The following is a 27432-nucleotide window of genomic DNA, read 5'->3' as shown; positions in this document are numbered from 1 at the left end:
GTTAACACATAAGATTTTATTTAATCCTCACCACAAGACCATGAAGTAGTCTCCTTTATACCTATTTACATATGAGTCAACTGAATCTCTAACACATTCAATAACTTGTTCAAGGTCACACAGGTAATTAGAGTTGAGAGACAAAACCCAGTGTGTTCTGGCTTGAAATCTCACTATGTCTTATGGTTGGCCTACAAACCATCGTCATTTTATCATGAATTTATTTTTTATGTCAGCTTCAAGATACTATGCTTCTCAGAGCAATAGCATCTTATGGACAAGGAGGAGCAGGAAGAATCAGGATAATAATTCTTGGGGTTGGAATGGGCAGTTCCAGGCCATGGACAAGCCAGTAATAGCCCAAAGTTGGTTTCCTTACCCTTTTGGTGTGAGGAAAAATAAAAGTAAGGAAATGGGTTTCAAAATTACTGGAAAGTTCTGTTTTATAACAGCTAAAAAATTCTGTCCAAAGTTTATCCAGGCTATTCTAAAGCCTGTCTTAATTCCTGAACAACATGAGGGCCTTGAGCTCCCGTGGTCTCTGTCTCTATTCATGCAGGCTTCTGTCTTCCCACTGGAGAGTAGAAGGAGATAATCCCCGATTTCTCTTTTTCCAAAACCCTGACTGGCTGTGCAAAGTAGAAGTAGGCTATGGATGAAGTAAATTTCAGGGATTTGCGAGCTAGATTAGAAAGTTTTACGTCAATTGCAGACCACAAACTTTTTTTTATTTTTTTTTTTTTTTTGAGATGGATTCTTGCTCTGTCACCCAGGCTGGAGTGCAGTGGCACAATCTCTGCTCACGGCAATTTCCACCTCTCAGGTTCAGGTTCACCTCCTGCCTCAGTCTCCCGAGTAGCTGGGATTACAGGTGCCCACCACCATGCCCAGATAATTTTTGTATTTTTAGGAGAGATGGGGTTTCACTATGTTGGCCAGGCTGGTCTCCAGTAATGACCTCAGGTGATCCACCTCAGTTGATAACGCCCGCCTCAGCCGCCCGAAGTGCTGGGATTACAGGCATGAGCCACAGCGCCCGGCCACACTGTTTTATCCTGAACATAGACAAACCTTTTGGTCCCAACAGCCTAATTGCAGCTTAATTCTCAGCTTTAGGCCTTGAAACTGTGCTTCCCACAGTCTACATAACTCTTGAAGTACTGAGTTGAAATCATGAAAGGCCTTTATTTATTCTTTAGTGAGATATCTAATTAAAATAGTTTCTTTACTTAGGGGGTATTTGGAATTGTGAGAATTAGGAATTACTGGATTTAAAAAAGCATAATATCTATTTAGAGTTATATCAAGCATCTACTTATATTTGGAGAGTGGTGATGGTTTCGGAATATAGTAAAGCAATGAGTAATCCAGGCCCCGTCCTCAAGAACTTTCTCTTCTCCTCTGGATCTGTGCATATGATGTAGGGAGAAAGCCTCCTTAAACAACACAGGTAAATGTTGAACAATATGGCACAATCCATAAGTGCAATGCTTTTGGAAAACCAGGAAAGACCCATGTGGGTAGCACATTTGAAGAACAAAGATAATGAATGAATATCTTGACCAAGTAAGAAAGATAAGGTGAATGGTGACAGTTATTTTAGGAAGGACTGAAAAGAATCAGTGTAGGCTGGAAGGAAGAAGCCTTGGGTCTTATGAGTGTACACAAGCAGTAGAGTGATCAGTGGGAAAGCTGGAAGATCAGTCTGCCTAGTACACACATATCAAGCATCCTAAGCATAATTTCATAGTGTCTCCCTTGAAGACACATTTAATCAAAGGCAAAGCATAAATACGTAGCAGAGCATATTGGATATAGTATAATGCGGTAATTAATTGCAAATACCACTCAAATTTAAAAAATAAAAGAGTAGTGCTTCATTATCTTTCATTGTCAGTGCACTGGAAAATTTATATAAACATATTTTCTAAATGATGAGGGCTTAGTTTTTGAAGAGAAAAAAAGCTTCAGTAATTTACTCATTATTTTGGGATAGATACTCAAATTCAATTAACTGTTCATTAGCCCTATTTATCTTTTCCATAGCATTTTGTAATATGTTATTAAATTTAATAAAATAAATGTGAATGTATTAACTCCAATTGAGACAGAAAACAAAACAAAACAAAGCTTAGAGTTTCACATGATTTATCCAAACTGGTTGGTTGTAGAACTGGAATTTGACTTACCTTAGCTTACACATATATGTTTTCACTACTGTCATTTTTTAAATTTAATTAATTTTCCTAATGGGTAACAAGCACTCTTTTAGAATCTGGGAGTACACAGATGACCTTGACAGCTAAAATCTCTATAGGTAATAACGTGAAGTTACAGTGGAGGAGACAGATAATGAACAATTTGAGTATGGGTATGTGTATTCTAACTGCACAATGCAAAAATGATACTAGGAATAAAATTATTCATACTCAAATATGCATGCATACATACACACGTTTGCACAGTTCTGAGCAGTGAAAAGAGCAAAGGAGAAAAATGAAGCAAGGGAAGGAGTTGGCATGGGCAGTGTAAGAATCGGAGCTGTATTTTCTCTAGGGTGGTCAAGATGATCTCTCTGAAAAGATGGCATTGAGCACAACTCTAGAGTGTGGGGAGGACTTGGATGAAGAGCATTCCAGACAGAACAAACAGCACTTGCAAAATCTTCATGGCTGGATTTAGCTTAGTATGTTTGAGTGCCATAATAGCTGGTGAGGAGACAGCGTCAGGTTATACAGAGCTTGAAAGTTCTTCGGTAAGAATTCGGATTTTATTTAGGTGTGAACAATTGTTTAAAACATTTGAGCAGAATTGTGGTATGAATACATTTCTATTAAGTCAGTCTTGACGTTGCGTGGAGCAACCATGAAGCAGTAAGATGCATTTGGAGGCTCTTTCCGTCATCAGAATGAGAAATGATGGTAGCTTGAGTGAAAGGGATAGTGCTAACTGTTCACGAATTCCATACTCATACTGCACACTGACAGGATGGCAAGTGACAAGATTATAGTGAGGTTTAGAGACCTTTCATGTAGCAACACAATCTTCTACATTCCTCAGTGGCACCTGAGGTCATCACCGCTTTATCACACAATCCAGTGGGTGTCCATGATGGAGTCCTCATGACATTGTTAAGAAATGTACGCAGCATACAGAAACTAACAGATTATGTAATTGAAAGAATCAGATAGTCCTGGGTTTGAATTGTTACTCAGATGATTTCTGTGTCCTTGGACAAATCAGTAACAGACACAAGATACATACGTAAGTTCTTCAGAGAAGTACTTCCTGCCCAGCACAGGGGTGGGAAGATATAATTCATAGTAATTACTGATGTCACACCCTTTCTGGGGAAACTCATTTCAAGTTAAGTGTGGGCATATATTTCCAGCCATTTCAGCCCAATGTGAGATACTGACAGGCAAATCTTGCTAGAGAGCCCCCACTAGTTTGGTAAAGACTCTGTTGGGCTTGCATTAACGTTCAACTTCTCTCTCTGCTCAACCCTGCCTCCTTCTCCTTCCTTTCACAAATGTTGATTCCTAATAAACATCTTGTGTTTCAGACTCTGTCTCAGTGTCTACTTCTGTAAAATAGGATAATATCTCTGTCATAGTTTTTTTGGGTGGGACAGATGAGATAATGTCAATAGGTTATCTAGCACGGTGTATGTCACAGAGCAGCGCCTCAATAAATACTGGGTGCTACTATCGCTGTCGCTCCTCTGGATTATTGCAATAGTCTTTGGGTTAGTATTCTTCTAATAAGCTCTCTTACAAATTAGAAAGTAGCTAATCAAGTGCATATGAATTGTGTGAAAAGTAAGAGTAACTAATCTGGGTGAAGGCTCAGGGAGCTTTCTGATATAGGCTTCAGCGCATGGATTTTGCAAAATTAATTTTGAAATTGTTTCCCAACTTTTCAGCTGTAAAATAGAGTAGCAATTCTTTAATAACTGAAATCTGCCTAGGAGAGCCTTGAAGAAATTACTGCTTTTTTGCGTAGTTTATGAGCTAAGTAAAGGCAAGTAATCTGGAGCTAGAGAACAGACACAAAAGATTACTGGCCATTCCAGAAAACCTAAACTAATTTTTAAATGTGTGGAAAAACTCATCTTGGACGAAAACTGTGGTTCTTAAAACGTCCTGAAACCAAAAGAGATAGTACCACCTGTGATCTTCATTAGAAATACAAATTATCAGGCCCTATCCAAGTTCTGATAAATCAGAAACTGTGGGTAGGGCACAGCAATCTATTTTAACAAATTGTCTGGGTGATTCTAGAGTATAGTATGCTAAAGTTAGAGAGCCAGTGGGCTAGAATATAAAATGAAGTACATGAAGGATAATTTTATTTGGGGACACTATAAGAGCATAGAACCTACAAGTGTTTTAAAGGCCTTAAATGAAATATTTGAGACCTGAAAGAAAAAATATATATACACATACAGTGTAATATATACATAATAATACATGTGTGTATATATATTACATATGCACATATACAAATATATGTATATATACACATGCATGTATACAAATGTTTAAAATATAAAATAATTTTAAACATAAAAATTAACTAATGCTTACATTAAAAACAACAATGTTGAAAGTGTTACAGATTCAATGTAGTTTTCCAGGCAAATTTGTCATTTAGAAAAATTTAAATTTCACTGTTTATATTGCACATCTACACCTCAATAGACTTCTACTTGATAGTTTCATGTTCCATTGGAACAGAGCTTGTGTTTCCTCAGATTGAACTGACATTGTAACTGTTTGCTTTCCCTCTTTATTTAAATTGTCTTTCACTGAATTGTTTGGTTTTCATGGATCATTGACTGCATTTGTAAAATTGACAAGCCAGAAAAGGCTTTGGGAAATAAGCTTGTTTCTTTTTAAGGAAAAGAAAGAAAGCAAAGCTGTTAGGGAATTGGATTGGTTCCTCGAAATGAAATCCAGTATTACAATACCACTCTTAACTAATCTTTTGTAATTTTTAAAACCAATCACTTAAAAGAGATGCCAAAAAGGAAATAAATACTGAGTGGGTAAAGTTTTTTTAATTTTTTATGACCCTGTCTAAGATTTCAGGTCTCTATTCCCTTTCCTAGGTATCCTTGCCTGCCCAAACCCTAACATTTGTGGAAAATTTCTTCAACACTTAGCAGTCAAACTCTGGCTGTACTTAATAATCAAGTGTATGGTGTGTGTTTATGTGTGTGTGTGTGTGTGTGTAGTTATATGTATAGATGTAGGTGCATTAGATAATTCAAGACAATACTGTAAATCCAAAAGAATGATATCTATAGATTGAACTACAGATACTCAGAATCAGGAGCACTAGCTATGTGTTCATGGAGTACTATTTTTTTTTTTTTTTTTGCTTTAACTCAACCACATGCTTAGGGAATTACATAATCTAGCTTTTACAAATTGTTTATTTAGAAATAATTACAGATGCACAAGAAGTTACAAACAAATGTGTATAAAAACCCTGTGCATCCTTCTCCTAGCATTCCCAATGTTAACATCTTATGCAACTCTAGAATAATATGAAAAACAATAAACTGACATTGATTCAATCCATAAAGCTCATTCATATTTTACCAGTTATACACGTACTCATGCATGTGTGTATGTGTATAATTTGATGCAATTACATCACATGTGTAGCCTCCTTAACCACCGGCATAATCAAGACACTCAACTCTGCCTTTACTCTGAGGCCTGTTGTGTTGCTCCTTGTCCATCCCCTTCCTATCCCAACCTCTAACCTCTGGCAACTACTAGTCTACTATGTCATTTTTTCATCTATATAATTATTTTATTTTTTGATTATTATATAAATGAAATGAGTTAATATGCATCCTTTTGAGATTGTTTTTCACTCAGCATTATTTCCTGAATTATGTCCAAGTGTTTGTTATCAGTAGTGTGTTTTCTTTTTATTACCAAATAGCATTCAGATTTGGATATACCACAATTTGTTTATTCACCCTTTCAGGGACATTTGGGTAATTTCCAGTTTGGTGCTATGATGAAGAAAGCTGCTATGGGCATTCACAGACAAGTTTCTGTGTGAACATAAGCTTTTAATTCTCTGGAATAAATTCCCAAGAACACAATTGCTAGAACTTATGATAAGTCCATTTTAGTTTTCAAAGGAAATGCCAAAGTATTTTCCAGAATGGCTCTATTATTTTATATTCTCACCCTTGCCAGCATTAGATATTATCACTATTTTTCATTTTAGTCATTTTAATCAGCATATAGTGATATCTCATTATGATTTTAATTTGCATTAGTCTAATGACTAACGATATTGAACGTATTTTCATGAGTATATTTGTCATCTAAATATCCTCTACAGTTAAGTGTCTGTACATACTTCTGACCATTTTCTTTTCTTATTTACCTTTTTAATTGACGTAAAATGATATATATTTATCAGGTACAATATGATGTTTTGTAAAATTATACATGGTGAAATGGCTGAATTGACTAGTTAACATACGCATTACCTTAAATACTTATTTTTTGTAGTGAGAACACTTAAAATCTACTCTTGGTTATTCACAAGGAATTTCATATTGTTATTAACTATAGCCACCATATTGTAGAATAGATCACTTGTCCTTATTACTCCTAACTAGCTGAAGTGTTGTATCCTTTGACCATCTTACCAACCCCTCCCTGAAGTCCTTGGTAACCACTTTTTTACTTTTTCTATGAGCCCAACTTGTTTAGATTCCAGGTATAAGTGAAATCGTTAAGTTTTTGTCTTTCTGTGCCTGGCTTATTTCACCAAGATAATGCTTATTTTCATTTTCGTTGTGTCCATTGACTCTTTTCTGGTTGGATTGTTTTTTTTTTTTTTTTAAGTTTGAGTTATGAGAGTTCTTTGCATATTCTAGATTCCAGGCCTTTGTGGATATGTGACTTGGAAATATTTGGTTTTAGTCAGTAGTTTGTCTTTTAATGGGATCTTTTACAGAGTAAAAGTTTTACATTTTGATGAACTAAATGTATTGATTTTTTTTCCTCTTATGAATTGTGATTTTGGTATCAAATCTAAGAACACTGCCTAGTCGTAGGTACACATGAGTTTCTCCTATGTTCTTTTCTAAAAATTCTATCATTTTGTTTCACATTTATATCAATTATCCATTTTGAAAATTATTTTTTGTATAAAGTGTTTTTTTTTTTTTGGCTGATGGATGGTTAATTGCTTCAGCATTATTTATTGAAAAGTCTTTTCCTTCTTTATTGAAGTGCTTTTACACGTTCATAAAAAATTAATTAGGCATATTCATGTGGAGTTATGTCTGCATGTTCTATTCTGTTCCTTTGATCCGTCTATCTTTCTGCTGCTACCAGACTGACCTGATTAGTTCAGCATGCATACATAAGTCTTAGCATCAATAATTCCTCCCTTGTTTTTCTTCTTTTTAAAACATATTTTGGCTATTTTAATGCTTAATTTTTCTTTGTTAATTTTAGAGTAATTTTATGTTTACAAAGAATTGCAATGACATTTTGAAAGAAATTAAATTAAACCTATTGGTTAAGTTATGTTGAATTGACATCTTTACTATGTTGAGTTTTCCAATCTATGAATATGTTTCTCCAAGTATTTAGCTCTTCTTTGATTTCTTCATCAACATTTTATAAATTTAATTATGCAAAAACTGTCGATGTTAGATTCTTACCTATATAATTTTCTTAGGAGTAATGGAAAATGGTATTAAATTTTTGCTATTACATTTCTGTTTCCAATTATTTCTTGTCTGTATCTTGAAATGCATTTGCATTTTGTGTATTCATGTGGTATTTTGTAACCTTACTAAACACAAGAGATACTTATTAGTTCTCCAAGTATTTTGTAGATTACTTGGGGTGTTCTACACAGACAAGCTTGCGATTTGCAAATAGAGAGTTTTACTTCTTGCTTTCTCATCTGTATATCTTTAATTTCCATTCCATGCCTTATTGCAGGGGCTAAAATTTCCAGGATTATTTCTGTAAGTGTAAGGAAAGACACCTTTGCCTTGTGCCCAATCTTAGAGGCAAAGCATTCAATTTTTCACCATTATGATGCTTGGTGTAGTTTTTATAATAGGTATTCTTTATAAGTTTGAGGACATTCATCTATATTCCTAACGTATTGAAAGTGAATTTTTTTTTCATGAATGGGTATTTAATATGCTTTTTCTGTAGTAAATGATATGATAAGTTTTTTTCCTTGGCTTATTGAAGTGGTGGACTACATTAATATATTTTAAATATTTAACCAATCTCACATACCTGGAATAAATCACATTTTATCATAGTGCATTATTATACATATATATTTTTCTGTAATATTTTGATAAAATTTTTTTGAGAATTATTTTCATCTGAGTTAATGAGATATATTGGTCTACAATTTTTACATTTCATGTGATCCCTGTTGGGTTTGGGTATCAGTGTAATACTGTCTTCATAATATGAATTAGGAAGTATTCCCTTTTCTGGTTTTGAAAGAAATTGTGTAAACTTTGTGTTAATTCTTTTTTGAATATTTGGTAAAAATTTCCTGTGAAACCATCTGAGCCTGGAAATTTCTTGAACAGAAGCTTTTAAAATAAAAATTTGATTTCTTCAATAGTTATAGAACTATTCTATTTATTTGATTTTGGCTGAGTTTGAGGAGTTTGTGGTCTTCAAGAAGTGGTTTATTCCTTCCACCTTACTGAATTGATGAATGTAAAGTTATTCATAATATTTCCTTGTAATCATTTTAAAAATTTGTTTCAATAAAAATTTCACATATATATAAGGCATATAACATAATGTTGTAAGATATGTATATATGGTAAAATGGTTGCTATAGTGAAACAAATTAACATATCCACTATCTTATATGGTTACCCATGTGATGATCTGCTGAGATGTCTTCTGTTGCATTTCTGATTTTATGCTTTGGGTCTTGTCTCAATTTATGTCTGTCAATCTGGCTAAAAGTTTACCAATTTTATTGATTTTTGTAGATTAATTGGCTTTTAGTTTTATTAGTTTCCTATTCTCTTGTTTACAAATTCATTGATTTCGGATGTTATCTGTATTATTTTCTTAATTCAGCTTGTTTTGAATTTATTTTGTTCTTCTTTATGTCTCTTAAAAATATATTTTGTGTCTATTTTTATTCTACTCTATGTATTATTTTCCCTTGATATTTCCCATTTGACCAATGCATTATTTAGGAGTATATTTTTAATCCCCAAGATGTTGAAAAATTTCTCCCTGAGTTTCTGTTATTGGTATACTCTTCTTTGATACATTGTGGTCAGAGAACATACTCTGTGTGATTTTATTTTTTTTATTTGTTAAAGTTTATTTTATTACCATGATATAGTCTATCTTGGTGAATGTTCCATGTAAGCTTGAAAAGAATATGTATTCTGCTGTAGATGGTTAGAGTGTTCTATAAATGACAGTAGATCTTGTTGATTAATGTTTCATTATTCGCTCTCCTTGCTGATTTCTATCAATTGTTTAAAATGGGATTTTGAAGCCCATGTTATAATTATGGATTTCTTTCTCATTCTCCTCTAACGGTTTTTACTCTATGTATTTTGAAGTTCTGTTGTTTGGTCCAAAAACATTTAGGATTGCTATATTCTTGGCAAATTAATCCATTTATTATTTTGTGATGTCCTTATTGTCTGTAGTAATTTTATTTGCTTTTAAGTCTCCTTGATCTAGTATTATTATAGTTGCTCCTTTTTAAAAGTTAATATTTGCCTGATATATCTTTTCTATCCTTTGGTTTTCAACTTATCTGTGTCATAATGAAACAGGAGAGTTCCTTGACCCCTCTTGGGACTTGCAACAGGGATGTGGCTCTGCCACCATGTGCTCAAATCCCTTACTGGAAGGGGAGCAGGCAGATAGGCAGGTGCAGGAGCAAGGATGAGTGTTTTTGGACCCTGGCCCCACAGTAGTGTCTAGGGGTATGTTACAATTAATGCCCTTTTAGCAGTTGCTATCCACAGATGACTAAGTGTTAAACCAGCTCAGTGGAGAGTCAGATGACAGTCTTTTACACCCTCCCCTCTTGGTTCCTGGATCCTTGTCCAGCATCCAGGAAGAATGAGGTCACTTGCACTTGAAGGATGGTGAATGTGGGGATTTTATTGAGTGATGGACATGCCTTCAGTAAGATGGATGGGAACCTGGAAAGGGGATGGAGTGGGAAGATGATCATCCCCCGGAGTATGGTCATCCCACAGCCAATCTCTCCAACTGTCCCCAGCTGAACTCCTCTCAACATTCAGGTACTGCTTCTCTTCTCTCCTTCTCTGCCTCACCACTCTGCTGCTCTGCCGCTTTGCCACTCTTCTGTTCCTCTGGTCATCTGCTCTTGGAGCCTGGTGTTTGGGGTTTATATATGTACAGGTTAGCGGGATGTTGTGGGTCAAAATGCAACATTTGGGCAGGAAAAAAGGAATGCCTGTTCCCATTTAGGGTTATGGGTTTCCAGGCTTGAGAACGGAGCCTTTGCCAGGAAACCAACCTCTTCTACCCAGTATTTCCCTGCCTCCTGTCTATATCAATAGTGTTTGAAGCAGATTTCTTACAGCCCACACATAAGTGGGTGTTGTTTGTTAATTCTACTATGCAAATCACTACCTTTTAATTGGTTTAGGTTATTACAATTAAATAATTATTGATCGCTTAGAGCCTATGTCTGCCTTTTTATTATTTGTTCTCTGTTTTCACTTTCTCTTTCTCAATTGTCCATTGTTTGTCTGTATGTATCTTGGCCTAACTGTGGATAACTTGAAAATAGTTTTAGAATTCTATTTTGATGTATTTATGTTTTTCATTATAGCTGTTTATATAGTTTTCTTAGTAGTTGCCTGCTGGTGTCATTGTGTTACCGCTTCAAGTTAAGTATAAAAACCTTTCTTCAGTTTAGGTCCCCTTAACCGCTTTCAGGTATAATTGTCTCAATCATTTCCTTTGCATACATAGAACACCATGTTAGATGGTGTTCATCTTTACTCCAACTATAAAATATAATTTTTAAACTCATGAAATGAAGGATGGTCTTATTATGTTTACTGCAATTTTTACTCATTCTGTTCTTTACTTTCTAAAGATCCCAGTCATCATCTTTTATAATTTTTTTTTAGTTTAGAGTTTCCTTCAGCTATCTGTATTTTAAGAAAGTAAATTGTTTTATTGTATTAGGGTGATTTGATTTTTAGATTTGCGAAACATAAACTTGAAAACTGGAGGGTTTTAAAATGTATTCCAGCGATCTTTAGGTAAAGGTGGATTTTGGTTACCTGGTTATGTTCTTTAGTGGTTATTTCTGAGATTTTAGTGGACCTGTCACCTGAGCAGTGTACACTGTCCCCAATGTGTACTCTTTTATTCCTCACCCCACTCCTAACCGTCCAACCCCTGAGTCCTCAAAGTCCATTATATCACTCTTATGCCTTTGCATCCTCATAGCTTAGCTCTCACTTATAAGTGAGAACATATGATATTTGGTTTTGTATTCTTGAGTCATTTCACTTACAATAATGTCCTCAAGCTCTGTCCCAGTTGCTGCAAAATACATTATTTCATTCCTTTTTATGGCTGAGTAGTATACCATGGTGTACATATACAACATCTTCTTTATACCCTCAGTCAGTGGGCACTTAGTTTGGTTCCATATGCTTGCCATTGTGAATTGTGATGCTATGAACATGTGTGGGTATGTGTCTTTTTCATACAATGACTTCTTTTCCTTTGGATACTCAATAGTGGGATTCCAGGATCAAATGGTAGTTCTAGTTTTTGTTCTTTATGGAATCACCATACCATTTTCCATAGTGGTTGTACTAATTTATTAGGTTGGAGCAAAAGTAATTGTGGTTTTTGCCATTTAAAGCAATGCAAAACCACGATTATTTTTGCACCAACTTACCTACCTATACATTCACACCAGCAGTCCTGTGGATACTCTTTAATGATAAATCTGCTAGCAACAAATTCTCTCAGTGTCCCTTCAACTGAGAATGTCTTTATTTTAGTATGAAGGATTATTTCATCATATACACAATTCGGGATTGACTGCTCTTTCAGTACTTGATAAAACTTGTACCACTTCCTTCTGTCTTCCGTGGATTCAGATGGCAGATTCTGTCATTAAATTTGCTTTTTTCTTTATAGAAAATGCAGCAGTTTTCTCTGTTTTAATGATTTATTCTTTGTTTTTAGTTTTCGGAAGTTTAATTATAATGTGATTGGTGTAGTTTTAGGTTTATCCTACTTGAGTTTTACTCAGCTTCTTGAATCCATAGCTTTATGTGTTTTGCCAAATTTGGGAGGCTTTCAGCCAATATTTATTTGAATATTTTGTGTCCTGAGATTTTCAATGTCTTTTAAATTTGTTTTACAGTAAATTATAATGATTATCGAAGTATTTTATGATGGTTGCCTTAATTTTTTTTTTTTTTTTTTTTTTTTTTTAGACTAGGTCTCACTCTGTCACCCAAGCTGGAGTGCAGTGATGATCATAGCTCACTACCACCTCTGTATCTTGGGCTCAAGCAACCCTCCTGACTCAGTCTCCCAAATAGCTGGGACTTCAGGCACATGCCATCACACCTGACTAGTTCTTAAAATTATTATAGAGATAAGGTCTCACTGTGTTACCCAGGCTGGTCTGGAACTCTTGGCCTCCAAGAATCCTCCTGCCTTGGCCTCCCAAAGCACTAGAATTACAGGCATGAGCCACCATGCCTGGCTAAAATTTTAACAGATAATTCCAACATGTGGATAGTATTGGTATTGGTATCAAATGATTGTCTTTTGTCATTCATATTGTGATTTTTTCTGGTTTTTGGTACCAGTGATTTTTATTGCATCCCAGACATTTTAGTCATTACATTAGGAGACTCTTAATCCTACTTATGTTTTCTGTTTTGGCAGAAGGTTGCACTGTTTAGGGTTTGTATGTGAGTTCTGGACTACTTTTTGTGGGCTTTGGGTCCAGTAATGATTTAGTTGTTCCTCTCCTTGCAATGTTTTCTAGTCTGTTTTGTTCCTTGACGCCTTTGGGGCTTCCTGCTCAACCTCTGAAGTTGTCTGCAGTAGTAATAGGAACTTTCCTAGTCCATTGGTGCCAGGAGAATGCAGGGTTCTGCTGATGCTGGCTCTGAGGTGAGTTGTTCTGCCTGCCCCTGCATCACATGTGAAGTAGAGACTGGAATGGCTGGAGTTTCTCTGCTGTTGTTACTCATGCAGATCAGAGCTTGGTTTATATCTTTTTTTAAAAAATTAATTATTCACGATTGGTCCTGTTGGCTCATGCCTGCAATCCTAGCACTTTGGGAGGCCGAGCAGGCAGATCACGAGATCAGGAGTTTGAGACTAGCCTGGCCAACATGGTAAAACCCCGTCTCTACTAAAAAATACAATTATTAGCTGGGCTTGGTGGCGGGCACTTATAATCCTAGCTACTCAGGTGGCTGAGGCAGCAGAATTGCTTGAAACCAGAAGGTGGAGGTTGCAGTGAGCCGAGATCGTGCCACTGCACTCCAGCCTGGGTGAAAGAGCGAAACTCTGTCTCAAAAATAAATAAATAAATGAATGAATAAATAAATAAATAATAAATATTCACTTTTTAATTGACAAATACAAATTGTATATATTCATGATATACAACATGGTGTTTTAAAATTTGTTTATCCTGTGGAATGGCTAAATAGAGTTAATTAACACATGTATTACTTCACAAATTTATCATTTTCATGGTAAGAACACATAACATACTTTCTTAGCAATTTTTAACTATATAATATACTAACTAAAGTCACCATGTTTTACAATAGATCTCTTGAACTTATTTCTCCTATCTGAAATTTTGTATCCATCTCATTTTAAGGCCAATCTGTTTCCAAATTGTAGAATCCAGTAATGGGTCAGAAGTAAAGTGAGTACACCTATCAATGGGCTTTCAGCTAATAAATATTTTTACTTTTTATTTATCACTACAAGGCAGCTATTCCAAGCTCCAGCAAACATTTGTCCATGCATATTTCATTATGTTTCCTGCCCGTGCTCACACTGGACAACTAAATATGCCTTCCTAGTCTCAACACTTTTCTCTATTCCTCAAGGCCTGGGTTAAAACATGCATTTTCTTCCATGACTTCACCAAAGTTATTCCGGAGAGAATTTTCTGTTTTATGACTTCCTTCAATATATATCAAATGCTTCACCTTGATGCTATTAATTATTGTTTGTTCTGGGAATGTTTATTTTTTATTTTCTTCTAAATTATGCCCTAAGTCCCTCAAAATCAGTCTCTCTTTATTTTAATTCTCTTAAATCCCTCACACATTCCAGCACTGTCTTGGGTATATATGGGGTATTTTATGGCCATTGATTGATTGCAAAGTGAGGTTCAGGTGGTGCTGACCTCTTTTAATCTATCAAAATGCACAGAACAACTCTGAGGGAGAGACAAGAGCATGAGTTTGAAGGGATTTCAGCTATAATTTAATCCCGACCACCTCATTTTTAACAGGAGAATTCAAGAGGTAGAAAAGACACAGAGTCAAAATATGGCTAAGAGCAAAAAAGAGAGTAATCTTCATCAGGATTTTCAACAATCACTTCGCTATATTTCCCACAAAACCCTCCTCTTCTCTATAAAGGGGACCCCTTTTATATGCTTTTATTCACTACACCTCCTTTTCAACAGGAAGACAGGGGAGGAGACTAATGATAGCTGTGCAATTAAGAGACCAAATCTGGCCCGCTAAAGAGGATTGCACCCTGCCACATCTGTAAGAAATTCTGAATGAAAGTATTCATTAGAGACTCTTGAGTAATCTCTTTTTAAGCTGTCTTAGGTTTGTACAATGTATTTTGAAACTTTTTTTTTTTTGTATTAAAGATTAACACGCATGCAGATTTGTATGCCAATAATAAGTGTACAATTTAATTATCAAAAAGTGAATATAGCTGTATAACCACCACACAGGTCAAGAAATAGAATCTGACACATTAAAAGTTTAACTCCTCTGAAGGGTGTTACATAAATGATCCCCTTTCTCTTCTAAGAAAACCACTACCTTGATTTTTAACATCAGACAAGTTGACCCTTTTTTATACTTAGAATAAAAGAATTTATTTTTTATTTATTCATTTATTTTATTTTTTTTGAGACAGAGTTTCACTCTGTTGCCCAGGCTGGAGTGTAGTGGCACAATCTCAGCTTACTGCAACCTCTGTCTCCCGGGTTCAAGGGATTCATCTGCCTCAACCTCCGAAGTAGTACAGGTGTGCCATCACCACGCCAGGCTAATTTTTATATTTTTAGTAGAGACGGGGTTTCACCATACTGGTCAGGCTGGTCTGGAACTCCTGACCTCATGATCCACCCACCTTGGCCTCCCAAAGTACTGGGATTACAGGCATGAGCCACCGTGCCCAGCCATAAATGAAATTTTATGAGAGTATTCTTACGTTTCTGACTTCTTTCAGTCAATAGTATATTTATGAGGTTCATCCATGGTTTTACATGTTCATTTATTATTATCATAATAGAATAATATTCCCGTGTTAGGATATGTCACAATTTATTCATCTGTTCTGTTATTAATGAATACTTAGATAGTGTCCAGTTTGAGGCATTTATGAATACTGCTGCTATTAATGTTCTTTCTCTTATTGTTTGAATCACATATTCATTATTTTTATTGGTTCTATATTTAGGAGTTGAATTGTTGGGTCATAACATGTGCATATGTTCAACTTCAGTAGATTTTACCTAACTGTTTTCCAATGTGGTTGTTTAAACTGACACTACGACCAGGAGTGTATGAGAATTCCATCTACTCTGAATCCTCGCCAACTTGTCAGTCTTTTTAATTTTAAACATTCCATTCTGCATGTAATGATATTTCCTTGTGGTTTTTCTTGCATTCCCCTGGATACTAGTGAAGAGGAGCCTCTTTTCAAATGCAGAGTGGTAATTTCCATATCCTCTTTCACTAGAGTCTGATTCAAGTCCCTTGCCAGTCTTCTATTAGGTTATCTTGTTCCCAGTAGTAGGTAGGAGTCCTGACAATTGGTTTGGATGTGGTCATTTGTCAGAAATACATGTTGTACATATTTTTCCCACTTGGCTTGTTTTATCATTCTTTGAGTATACCATTCATTAAAAGAAATTCTTAATTTTATTGTGGTACGGTTTATCAATCTTTTGTTTTATAGTGGGTGATTTCTGTGAAACTATTTTAAGGAATTTTATTCTACCTAAGCTTGTGAAAGTTGTATTTGTTTTCTTCTAGATTATTTATTTTACCTTATGTATTTACACCTGTAGTCCTACTAGAATTCCTGTGGTAAGGATGATTTTTTTTTTTTTTTTTTTTTTTGTCCATATGAGAGTCAGTGTGACCCAGTGCCATTTGTGAAAGAGATCTTGCTTTCTCTGTTACTCTTCAAGGTCACCCTTGTGATAAAGCACCTGACCATGTGTGTGTTAGTCCATTTTGAGGCTCTCTCATATGTTCCATTGTTCCATTGTCTGTCTACAACCACTCTAATAACATAATATCCCAGTTGCAGTAGTTCTGTAATGAGACTTGACATATGGTAGTGAAAGGCCTCAAATTTATTTTTCTTACCTGGAAATTTTCTATTTTTGATTTTCTCCATTTTCATAAACATATTAAAATTGGCTTGTCAATTCCACGTGCAAATAGATACACACATATACCTATCCACATTTTCATTGAATTATAGTCAATAACTTAGGGAGAGCTGACAACTTTACAATGTTGAATATTTTAATCAATGAACATTGTAAATACTATTTATTTAATCTTTAGTATTTTCCATCATATTTTAGAGTTTTTTAAAGGAAGACTAGTACATCTTTCATTAAGTTTTATGTTTTTCACAATTTTGAAGGATTAAATCATTTTTTACATTTTATTTTCTATTTTTTGTATAATTTTACCTACCTATTCATTGCTGCACAATGCATCATTTCAAATTATTGTTTCTTAAAACAATAATTATTTTCTTATTTATTACTTATTTGGGGTTCTAGGGATTAACTGGGTTTATCTAGGCAGTTATTGTTCAAATTTCCCATCTGATTGAGATGAAATGGCTTCTGGGGCTAGAGTCATCTAAGACTTCCCCACTCACCTGTTTGGTGGTTGATGCTTGCTGTTGACTGAAGTATCAGCTGCAGCTGTTTATGAGAGAGACCGTTTGTTCTATCCATATGCTGTGGCCTTACTCACAGCATGGAGCTTGAACCCCAAGAATGAGCAACCCAAGAGGACCAAACAGAAGCTGAATCACATATGATGACCCAGTCCTATAGCATTGTTTCTCCATAGTCACAACTTTGTCTAGGTTGAAGAGGAGGAAATGTGAACTCCACCTCTCAATGGGAGGATTGTCACCATCCCATAATAAGAACATGCTAGATGGAAGATCTTGTTGCACCCATCTTAGAAAACACAATCTGCCACATCCCAAAACCTCACTAAAAGCAAATGAGGAGTTAATGGGTGCAGCACACCAACATGGCACATGTATACATATGTAACAAACCTGCACGTTGTGCACATGTACCCTAGAACTTGAAGTATAATTAAAAAAAATTCACTCATTAATTTTGACGATTTACCTTTAGCATCTTCTATATACACACTGATGTCATCTATAAATAATGAACATTATCTTATTTCCTTTCTACTTTTTAATCCTATCTCATTTCTTTTTTGAATTATGTCTAAGTTCTCTCCTGCAGTGTTCAATAGAATTATAGATCTAAATATAAAAGGTAAATTAAGTTGGGCATCTTTTCCCCATTCCTGATTTTAAACAAAAAGCTCCAAATATGTATTCATTAACTATGTTTACTGTGACAGACACTTCTTTTATAAAATTGATTTTTTTGTCATTGTTTGCTAAGAGTGTCTATCATGAAAGAATATTACATTTTATGAATATTTTTGATTTTCCTTTGATAGAATCATAAGATTTATCTTATTAAATTGAGAATTTCATCAATTTATTAAATTAGGAATTTCATCAATTTATCTTATTAAATTGGGAATTTTATTGATTTTTACTCATGAAATAAGTCTACCAGATATTCCCTTGAAAATAACTCAAATCTTGATGCCATATTGCTAGATTCAGTTTGCAGATACCTTGTTTAGAATTTTTTTTTGTATCTCTGATTATGAATGAGATTGACCTAGATTAATATTTTGTTATATCCTGGTCCACTGTTAGTTGAGGCAATGTTACTATGGCCTCAAAAAAAATTGAGAACTATTTTTTTTCCTATTCTCTGAAATATTTTATGTAAGAATGATACTATTTACTTAAAATGTTGGAATAGACTCACTGGTAAATTTTTATGGGCCTACTGTTTGTTGTAAAGTTTTAAATTATGAATTCAACACTTTTATGAGTTATGCAACTATTTAGATTCTTTGTTCTTATATTCATTAGATAAATTGAATTTTTCTAATCATTTATCTACTTTGTCAAATTTCCAAATTTATTGGTACAAAATTGTTGTAAGCCTTTTTGATATTATTAGTTTGTAGAATCTGAAGTGATGTACCCTTTTTAATTCCAGAAATAGTTTATTAGTGCTGCTCTTCTTGAACAATCTTTAGACATATTGGTCTATTCTATTAGTGTTATCAAGCATAAGTTTTGACTTTGTAATTTTATTAATGGTGAATTCCACCAATTCATTTATAATTGTAAAATGTACCATATGTTTCTGGAATAAACTCAGGGCTTGATATATTATTCTTTATATTTCATTATTTTTATTAGTGAGTTTATCCTGGAATTGTTCTATTTACTTTTTCCTTGCCTTTTATTTTGATTATTTCTTCTTCCTGATTTGTTGGAGTTTAATTTACTGTTCTGTTACTCTCACTCTACTTACTCAGCATATCCACTATCATCCAGTCTTCTTTTCTAATTTATGTATTTAAGATTATAATTATCCCTCTAAGGAAGCCTTTAGCTATATAGCTTTATTCTAAATTTCTATATATTTTAGGAAAAACTATTTTCTAATTTCAATTGTGATTTCTGCTTTGACTCATGCATTTTTCGGATTTGCAGTTCTTAATTTTTTATTATATGGTAAATTGCTAGTTATCATTTTGTTATTTAATACCTTATTTTATAATATTATAGGAGCATGTACTTTGTATAATTTTAGTCCTTTGAAATTTATAAAGTATTGATTTATAGCACTCCTTTTATTAGTTTTGTTAAATATTCCATGCATGTATTTTAAGAGTATATACATTTGGGTACAACACTCTAGGCATGTCCGAGTTGCCAGTTACTTTGTTTCAACAATTTGAATACAACATTCCATTTTTTCTGATGGTGAAACCCATCTCTACTAAAAATATTTTAAAAATTAGCTGGGTGTAGTGGTGCGCGCCTCTAGTCCCAGCTACTCAGGAGGCCGGAGAGCGAGACTCTGTCTCAAGAAAAAAAAAAAAAAAATTAGAGGACTATGGACTCAGTGTTATTCAGATGAAATAATGGTTATGCTAGATTCTTCCCAGCCTCTGTTGAGCACCGCTGGTAGGTTTCTGCTTTGAGCTTTGTGCTTGTTTTTCTCCAAATGCATGTCTAAAAACTGAAAATGTCTTTATCATTGTGCTCAACCCCCTCAATAGTCTACAAAGTAAATTACAATGTCTTCTTTTATCTAAGCATGACCCTTGTCCATCTCCATCATGCCAAGTGATTTTACTAATTATCCTCCCTTTGAATTTTAAACAATAGCCATACTGTACCTTTTGCTAGTCACTGAATATCAAACATTGGTGTGCCCTGTTCTCGTGACCTCTACACTTGTCAGTGATTTTCCTTATGCACTTTTCACACTGTATGCATCTGTTGACACATCTGCCTACACGACTAGTCTATGCACTTAATTAAGGGATAAACTAGCTACACAAAATCTGAAACAAATCTTTCCTAAAAGAAGATTAAAAAAAAAAAAAAAACCAGTAGATAGAGACATAATTTGCTTTTCTTTTTGTTATGAAACACACACGGAGGGAGGTATAAGCAAAACAACAAGTTTGAGGTAATGACCCCACAGAACATCACCATGCTAGGAAAAGGCAATTCCAAAATTATCGAGTGCCTCCCCTATGGCATCCGATTCTGAAGTTGATGATAGGAATGAGAGAAAGACAATAGGTAGGACGGTTGGCTAGCCTAGGCCTTGAGTGTTGTGTACAAAGACAAGGAATAATAGAAAAAGCTGTATTGTTTTCATTACTGGTTCTCTTAATAAGGGAAACAAAGCTATTTTCATAATTATCAGACAAATCTGGGGCACGCAAGACAGGTTTTGAAATGCAGCGTTCCATAAATGGAAATTAATGATGTATGTCATCTGTTTCCAATCTGTCAGTAATGCTCCAAAAATGAAAATAATCTGCCATTAAAATTATCGTTAGGAACAGCAGGACAGAAGCTGGGTAGAAGGTGGCTTTTCTCTCAGAATTCAATAATTTCCAAAGCATCATCAGTGTCTTAAGTGTATCATGCTACTTTGTAAATTAAGAATTACCCTTTTTCCCTCTAAAATGTGTTTGAATTAGAAGGGATCAAAGAAAAAAGACCCTTTTATTGTAATCAAAGGGAACATTTCTTATAAAGAAAACCACATAGTAATAAATAACATTAATGTAATATGATTTAAGCAGTTTTATGATTCTATTTTTCTGCATATTCAGTATGATATATGTCTGTATATATGAGACCCCGTGAGAGATAGATTTGGTTTTTACTTTGAGAAGAAAAGAAAATTTGTATTATTTTGTTGCTGCCATATGGCAAATAAAGTCATAATAATGGGCAGAGCATATAATTGCATATATCTTGGGAATTCAAGATGGCTGGGTGCCCCAAACAGAGGAACATATCCTCTCCAGCCTATTTAAAATTGGTGTTCAATATTGAAAAAACAAACTTTCATTCGAGAGATAAAAGGCTTAAAATGAAAAGATTGCTGGAAAAATATGTGTATAGGCATATATATATATATATATATATATATATATATATATATATATATATATATATAAAATTTGCTTCACTTACTTTTAATTGATAAATGGGAAAATGTTGCTTGTAAGTATTTCTTTCCTCCTTAGCACTTATCCCTAGTTCTGCTAAATCCAGCCGCCTCTGTTTTACCTCATCAGTTTTATCATCATCCTAGATTCTGGTTCGTTTAGAGCAGATATAGTCAACATCAAAAATACATGTGTTTGGCTGGGCACGATGGCTCCTGCCTGTAATCCCAACACTTTGGAAAGCCAAGGTGGGCGGATCACCTGAGGTCAGGAGTTCGAGACCAGCCTGGCCAACATGGTAAAACCCTGTCTCTACTAAAAACACAAAAATTAGTCAGGCATGATGGCGGGCACCTGTAATCCCACCTACTTGGGAGGCTGAGGTAGGAGAATCGCTTGAACCCGGAGGCAGAGGTTGCAGTGAGTGTATATTGCACCACTGCACTCCAGTCTGGGTGACAGAGGGAGACTCTGTCTCAAAAACAAAAAACAAACAAAAAACACATGTTTTTCTGTACTTAAAAAGCATGTAAACTTAGATATAATACAGAATGTTTTACCTACTGTAATGTTTAAGTAAATTTAAATACATCACATATATACAGCAAGTCTTACAGGTATACAGGTATATCCATATAGATGTATTTACCATGCTCTTGTTTTACACATTGTTATAATTTTGATATCTATGTTAACATATACAAATCTAATTTATTTGTTAAATGACCATACAATAATATTCCAAACGATGAATATATTAAAATTACCTATTGATCTATTATTAAACTTTCTCCCCAGTTCTTTGCATTACCAGCAATCCCATTAGGAATGTTTCTGTGCACATCTCCTCAAATACAAGTGAAAAAGCTTCCCTTGTAGACATGGCTTGAAGGGAAATTAAACTGTGTGAAGGCATGAAGATTTTAAGCTTTATGGAATATTGGCAAATTTTATTCCAAAACAATTTCACTAATTTATGTATACATCCTCTGGAATAAATAAAAATCCATCTTACTATGTCCTAGTTGTGAATTTACAATTTTGGTTTATCCAGCTAATGTTAAATTTTATCTCATCCTTCTGTTTTGACTTTCATTCTTCTGATTGCCACTTAGGTGGGACAATTTTTCATGTTCTTTTGACACCCTGTTCTGTGTATTGTCTATTTACATATTTTGCCCAAATTTCTATTATTATCTGCTTTATGTGTATGAATTGATGAATACAAATTTCTTATATATCCCAGCTAATTATTTGTTATTTGTATGTCAAATATGTATATGCCAATCAATCATATATTTTATCCACTTTATTATTTCAATTTCCTTTCGTGAGTTGTATTTTGTTATTTGCCTACAAATTTCTTCCTCAGTAGACCAGAACTAATGTAGTTAGGGCACACTGAAACAGCACATCCATTGTTAAACTATAAAATGCTCTTGTAGCTCTCATTTAAAGTTATCTCCCAGACCTCAGGCCTCCTTCTTGCTCAAGTGACCACTGCTGCTCTAGTCTCTCATGCTCCTCCCTGGGGCATTGCCTAAATTCCCAAAGATCCAGTAGCTTAGGACTAATATCTGACACCACAAAGACTTATGGGACCCTATTCCAGTGTCATGGCCGGCATCTGTCCTGACTCATTGCTACCCATAGTGTGTCTGCTGATAAGGGTTTTGCTTGATGCCACAGAAATATTCTCTTATATTTTATTCTAATACTGTCAAACTTTGGATTTAGACAGTTAAGCCTTATCTAATCATTTATTTTGTGTACGATGCAACATAGAAATAGAGTACTTTTTCCATTATGTAAATCTACTTGATCAAATATTAGATATTAATTGGCACTGTCATACAAAGAAATTCTTGTGTGTGCCTAGGTCTATTTGTAGGAACACTATACATTTTATTTATCTTCCTATATACTATTATAATAATATAGCATTACAATGTATACTGCTATTTTGTAGGCACATATCCTTTCCTAATTTTTATTATTGTCTTTTAAATTCTTGAACGTTTCTTCTGCCACATGCCGTTTATAATTAATTTGCCTAGTTTCAGGAAAAATTCTTCTTTGATTTTGATTAAAAATGCTTTGATTGATTTGCTTGCTTTTTCACTTAGGATGCCTTAGTAAGATTTGCTTATACTTCTATTGTTGTATTCTTCTTGTCCATTTTGGCATCAAGGTAAGAATGACTTATAAAATAAGCCTAGTAGCCTTCCTTCTTGATCTGTGCTTCTGTGATAGATAGCATTATCCGTTTCATGAAGGTTTGTAAGAGTTTCTGGACTTGATTTATCTTTCTATTTGTGGGGATGGATTGGGTAGTGGTAGGAGTCATGGACTGAGGTGAGGGTTTTCTATTCCAGAGGCAATTATGATAATTTATATTTTTGTAAATAAATGTCATATGTTCATCTAAATAGTATACAAATTGTGTCAAGAGTTTTTTTTTTAGTTTGCAAACATACATTTATACTATATCTATACTTAAATATTTTATTTCTGATTAAGCTGTATTGTGGTCAGACAAGACAGTCTCTGTGAAATCAGCTCTTTAAAATGGAAAATTGCTTTGCAGCTCTTAGATAATTGATTTCTGCAAAATGTTTTGTGTGCTTAAGAATGAAATATCTTCTATATTTTGGGGCTCTAGAAACAAGTGTAGCTATCTATCAACCTATTAACCTGTTTTCTTTTATCTATCAATAAATGTATTACATAGAGTTTATTTTGGCTTATTTATTGTATCAGATTCTGAAAGAAGCACGTTAAAATATAACAGCTTCGTGTGAATGAAAATTTGTCCATTTTTTCTCATAATTTTCTTAGTTGGTGTCATATTCACTATGATTTTGTTAAAAGCACACTAGTATATTATATTTGAATATCCAGAATTACTTATTTTTCTACTATTTTTATGCCTCCTCCATCTTTTTGACTTTTTTCTTTTATCTTTTCTAGTCCTTTATCTTCTGTCATTTTATTTAAATTGTGCTTCTTGTAAGTAATATATAAATAAATTTTGTTTTAATTTTAAAATCCAATATTATGAAATTACTTAAAGTCAATGTTAATCCATTTGCCTCTGATTATTGATACATTTATATTTATTTGGCGTTTCCTATTCATGATTTTTTCTTTTAATTAATTTCTGACATTAGTTAACAATTCCTTGTTTCTTTTTTATCTCTCTTGTTGTTTGAAAGTTACAGTTTATATTTCTATTATGTTAGCCTCCAGTTTTCCACAAACATATTTGTTTTATTTCTGAAGGTGTTTTTATCTTGACAAATAATGAATTTGTATACCTCAATGGCCCTTCAATTGTTTCCATTCCCATCTTCCAATAAATTATTATTTAGAATTCTATTTGCACCTTTTAAAATTTTGAAATACTTGATTAAACAATATATAAAATACTATGTGTAAATTATAAAGTACACAATAATAGAATGACCACATGTAAACATTATACCCTAGAAACAGAATATTCTCAGTAACTGTGAAGCTCCCTATGGGACTTTCAGTGGTTGCAATCTGTTGTCCTTTTCTGAATTTATATTCTTAATAATTTGCTTTAGTTTAGGGTTTTACAATATGCCAATATACTAATCACCATCATGACAAATTAATAAACATGTTATATGCAAGAAACATAAATACTAGTAATTCTGAACGTCCCCTTTACATTTGTAAACTTACTAAGAACCCCCTAAAGAGCTTCTGTTTATCTGTGTCATACCTTTTGACATTTATCAAATTAAAAATGAAAGTATAATTTTTAGATTTATTAATGATATTTATATTTTATTTAAATTAACAATGAACTCATTACATGATCATATTAGTAACAGACTTTTATGGGAAATACCTATATTTTATCTCAAAATTAGTGACGTGTGACATTGTTTTATAATTTTTGCAAATTTCCTTAATGCCTGGTCTAAAAGAAGACAGCTGGATTCCTATATCTGCACCTTCATTCAATCTGCAACAGACATGTTTTGGTTAAAGTATATGAAAAAAATCTGTTTTCAGAAAAGGGGAGATATTTTAATATATTTTCCAGAGAACTTTGGATATTCTCCTTTGATAGTACAGCAAAATTCAACAAGTGGTATTTGCTTAAAAAATAGTTACAATTTGCTATCTAAAGCCACATCAATAAAATTTTATATTCGCCTACATCAAAACTTATTGGGCTATCTTGCACTTTAAATTGACCTTTTAGCAAAACAGCTTGGTTTTGTAATATCATGCATTGGACTTTTAAAAAATATTGGTTCAATGAGTTATATATATATTTTAAATGGTGACACATCTACTTGTACAATATCAAAATATCATATTCATTAATTTTACTCCAATATATCTAAAAGTCTTTTATAACTGGGAGATTTTAAGCCCATGGTGTAGGATGCACATTTTCCAAAATTCTAATTTTTGCATGCAAGGTCAAATTTTGTTACTGGCAACAAGTATTGTCAGTTCCCCTTGCAATGAAAGCTTTACTTCTTTAATTGTCAAGATAATGTTTGCTGGGTACTCAAGTCTGAATAACTGTGGTTGGTCTGTTAATCATTCTCTCAAGCAAAAGTGGTGTTCCATAAAATCATCGCTAGTTCAACTTCTCACTGAAACAATTATGCAAGTGCTTTAATCCAAGGCAACAATTGTACACTGGCAGAACTGCCTTAAGCATCATTCCTGTTTCCTTATACATAATATTAAACTTATATGAACTCAAGCATCCATATCTAATACAATTAATAATGTTTATTGTGTCATCAAATTTATTCTTAAACTGTCGTTCTTTATACTGTGAGCAGTTGGCAGCAAGTAATAGAAAAGTACTAGTTCAATTTGATGCCACTACCTTGACTCATACTAAAGCACCGTCAGTTTTATCCAATATTGCCCTTGCACCATCAGTAAAAATGCCAGCACAGTAGAAAAAGCCAAATAAAATTTTAACAGTGATATAAAAATAGTTTTAACCTCAGAGATCTCCTAAAAGAGTCTTGGTAATGCCTAGAGTTCTGTGTTTCACATTTTGAGAGCCACTGTTAAAGATTCACCCCTGCTTTACCTGCTTTCAGATTCCATCTCTTACTATCTTCTCTGTGATATAATTCATATTTCTCCCCTTTCACAAACATAGAAGTTTTTCCTCTTAAGCCCTTCTGCCTCAGCCTACAAAGTGAATCTCTGTTATCCCTCACATATCTTGTTACTGAAAGTGCTATCAACACTGATATTAATGAAAAGAGAGAGAGAATTATTTAAGGGTACATTTATTTTTTTAGGGAAGCCTATATTAGAAGACGGAGTCAGGGATGTGATGGTATGATGCTTTGGCTTTAGATATAGCCAATACCATCAAAAGAAACCCTTTGACTAACAGGTATTTTCATGTGCGCTCTTTAGCTTCTTTCTTTTTTAAAAAGGCATAGTACAATGAGGCTATACAGTGTTAACCTGGCATATCCTAAATCTAATTATTTGTAGATGGGGATTCACTTCATTTTAACAAGTGACTGTGTCTGCCTGTCATGAAATGGACTCATAACCTGACTTTTCATTTATATTCCTGACTCTAAGGTAGGTTTTCTCGAAAGCCCCAGAGACATTATTTTAATTTTAAAACTCATTAAGTGTCTACACCATATCTGTCACATGTGAGGTTTTATAATAATATCTTCCACCAAATAGAAGCAGAAATTTCTTCAAAAATTATACAGCATTAAATTTTGTAGAATGAAAAGCACCTTATTAAAAATAATCTTCAATTTCTTAATCATACATTCAATTTAGATGAATTAAGACATATAATGCATATTCTAAGTTCTAATTGACATTAAATATTATTACTGGAGGTTAGTTAATAATTAGTTTCTGGTGGTTCGTTTTCATTAATTTCATTAATTAAATTTTATTAATTGTTTTTAAATTATATAGTTTTATACTTATTAAACTAACTTGCTCAATTTAATAATATATGAGATTATACATGTAATATAATGTTGAGAAAGTATGTACTTTTATGAAGATTTTTAAAATGTGTTAAATTAAACTAAATTTGGCCTGAGGCTGCTTCTTTACCTTGATTCCTTAGGTAAGGAACTACAAGTTCATTTAATACATAAACAAACTTAAAGTCTAATAGGATATTTTATAAAAAATAGCTGGGTCTTAGTCAATTACCACAGCTGAGCTTCAGCCAATCACAGGCTACCCATTTATATCTTTAGTGACTGCATGCATAT

General features: G+C 33.7%; 1 protein-coding gene across 5 annotated transcripts in view; it reads left to right on the top strand.

Moving 5' to 3' along the window:
* RIT2 (Ras like without CAAX 2) overlaps positions 1–27432 on the top strand; it is a 376034-nt gene that overhangs the window by 193907 nt on the left and 154695 nt on the right. For 2 of the 5 annotated variants that reach the window (XM_017951677.3, XM_017951676.3), the window contains exon 5: positions 13075–13378. The exons of the other annotated variants lie outside the window; for them this stretch is intronic. In XM_017951677.3, coding sequence (XP_017807166.1) covers positions 13075–13189 — 115 coding nt within the window. In that variant the 3' untranslated portion in view covers positions 13190–13378. Of the gene's footprint in view, positions 1–13074; positions 13379–27432 lie in introns of those variants that run through there. 5 annotated transcript variants of the gene reach the window in all.

This window comes from Papio anubis, chromosome 19 (assembly GCF_008728515.1).
Source record: "Papio anubis isolate 15944 chromosome 19, Panubis1.0, whole genome shotgun sequence".
Classification (NCBI taxonomy): Eukaryota; Metazoa; Chordata; class Mammalia; order Primates; family Cercopithecidae; genus Papio; species Papio anubis.
The sequence above is the reverse complement of the archived record's forward strand: the minus strand, read 5'-3'. Positions and strand labels throughout refer to the sequence as shown.